This window comes from Rhinoderma darwinii, chromosome 9 (assembly GCF_050947455.1).
Source record: "Rhinoderma darwinii isolate aRhiDar2 chromosome 9, aRhiDar2.hap1, whole genome shotgun sequence".
In the NCBI taxonomy this organism is placed as follows: Eukaryota; Metazoa; Chordata; class Amphibia; order Anura; family Rhinodermatidae; genus Rhinoderma; species Rhinoderma darwinii.
In genome coordinates, this window is record NC_134695.1 from 103,551,497 (window position 1) to 103,553,996 (window position 2,500).

The window sequence follows — 2,500 nt, forward strand, 5'->3', positions numbered from 1 at the left end:
AGTCCTTACGGTTCGGTACCAGTATAACGGAGGTATATGACTGTACAAACAATACTTGTAGTGGAGAATATCTACCTAATACGTCACCTGATGGTACATGGCACTTTTTTTTTCAGATTCTGTAAGAAAGACAGTGGTATGCTGAAATACCGTTTGGACCCATAGTCCAATTTAATAGACTTCAATGGGTGTTATATTACGGCTCTGTATGAATCCATAATACGGCTGTGGGCATGAGGGCCTGAATGGCCTTTTCATAGTTCCAAAATTCAAATGTCTCTTGTTCTGCGTGGGTCTCCTGCCATGGCTGAGAGATTTTGTTTTGCCACTATGTTGGGGATGAACAACCACCCTAAGTATAAAAGGTCTCCCAGTACAGATGTTACCTTTTTTTAGCCCCTAGACAGAGCATTACCCAGGCTGACGTTCAGAAGCTATGGAAACTCATGTTTCAGATCATGTAGAATAAATGATATAAGGGCAAAAATTTAAAACATTTGTAAACATTAATATTCGTATTTTTACATAGGCCGTTCTTCTTTAAATAGATTCAACCCTTTAAATAGTTTGACATTGACTTGTCAGACTTCTACAAGCATTAATGCACATACCTAATATTGGGGGAGTATCAGTGTTGGGCAAAAAATCATTTAGAATCAACAGAAGCACAGAGAATCCAAGCACGACTGTTATCTTGAATCCCAGGCGCTCACCGCCCTCCATTGGGATGAACATACTCGCTACATCTACTAATACAAGCAGGCAAGCCGGGATAATGAGATTAATGACGTACAGAATAGGAGCTCTTCTTAACAGGACCTGTCAATGTAATTTAAAGAAAAAATATTAATTAGAAATATAATTTATTACTTGAAGGAGTCCTTCATTTTATTATTACTTAGACACATCAGGAAATAACTTGGAGAAGGACTGTAAGGTGCGACCACAAATATGCCCTGATCTCCTGGATTCTGGAAGTGAAGGCTATGCATGTGCTGTGCTTTGTCATTCTCACTTATGGAGATACCAGGGATGGAGGCCAATAAAAGCAGAAGGTATCTAGCCATATACCAAGTGCCGGGACCCCTTTATCTAGGGGTTGGATGGGTTTCTCACCTCTTAAAACCCCACCAATGCTATTTTTTTTTACCAGTCTATGTGACATAACTGGAACTGAAGCACCTTGTTAAATTACCACCAGTCTTTTATATAAATTTGCAATTAACTAGCGGAAACCCGTTAATAATTTGACACCAATTTTCACAATTGCAGATTTAATAATTGCACTATCAATGTGCCAGACTATTGAGCGTCCTACCTGTAGTCTAGTTCCTTGCTACCTTTTTACAAACTGTTGCCTCTCATTTCTGTACCGAACTTGGATTGTTTCCTGACCACGTCTCTGCCTCATGCTACAAACTGTTGCCGCTTATCTGTGTACCGAACCTGGACTGTTGTTTGACTACTCTTGTTATAAGCACCCTCCTGCCTGAACATTTCAGCCATTTGAATACCAATCTGCTACAGAGCTTAACATGCACTTTTATATAAGCTGTTGACTTTACATTTAGAGACCTTTAAGTCACCACTTCAATATATTTGGGCTGGTATTACCTGATAAATGACTTTGCTCCATTCCTCTCCATACTTTGAAATATTTAAATGAATAATGTTGATTTCTTTGAGATTCCATTCTGATTTTGTAAATTCGTTTATTGAAAGAAATGTAACGTGCTCAGCACTGGAGGATGGTATCAGCAGCATATCAGACACTGGTGGAAGATCACATACAATTAATATTTCATATCTCTATCACAACAATGGTAAAGAAACCAAAAACCTCTGTATAGTATAACCAACGGGTTTAAAGTTATTATGGTTAATAAGGGAAAATCATGATAAATACAGTTTTTTTTAAAGGGTCCCTCTGCCGTCACACCCAATTATCAGCTATAATCTGTGGGGGAATTTAGCAGCAATTGTCCAGTTCCCAAGCAGTGCGACCAAAGGGGAAATGAAGCATTACATGGTGTCCAATAAGATCAATAGGCTGTGCATGTAATGCATGAAAATGATTGGCCTTCCTGAAACGCTCTTTTTGGCAGTCTAGACTCCAGCTAATTGAAGGAGGTGTCAAATGAGAGACACCCCTTAGTATTTCTACCAGTTAAACAGTTATGGAGATAGCAAATATGTAAGGGTTATTTTATTGTATGTGGTTTCTATTAAATAAAATTAGTTTTATCTAAACAAAAAAATATGTCTTGTGTCTTTTTTTTTTTTTTATCACCAATGCTTTATTTTTTGCTTGTTTTGACAGATCTATTGTTTTAGAATCAAATTTAAAAAATCCTGAGGTAAAGTCCGAGACGAGTTTGGGCCAAAAAGGACTACCTCACTACAACTAAGACTGTTTGAAGTTACGGATTGACTTATAGTTATTCTTTCGCTGCCCATATACTTTGGGGCATACATGAAGTAATATTAATAAAAAAATCTA

At 37.5% G+C, this 2,500-nt stretch overlaps 1 protein-coding gene across 1 annotated transcript in view; it reads right to left on the bottom strand.

Moving 5' to 3' along the window:
* The window catches only part of LOC142660534 (5-hydroxytryptamine receptor 3A-like), a 20,478-nt gene that overhangs the window by 6,192 nt on the left and 11,786 nt on the right, over positions 1–2,500 (bottom strand). Inside the window, exons 6-7 of the mRNA XM_075837148.1 lie at positions 1,615–1,772; positions 612–819 (exon numbers count right to left, since the gene is read on the bottom strand). Of these exons, the coding sequence (XP_075693263.1) occupies positions 612–819; positions 1,615–1,772 (366 nt within the window). The remainder of the gene's footprint in view (positions 1–611; positions 820–1,614; positions 1,773–2,500) is intronic.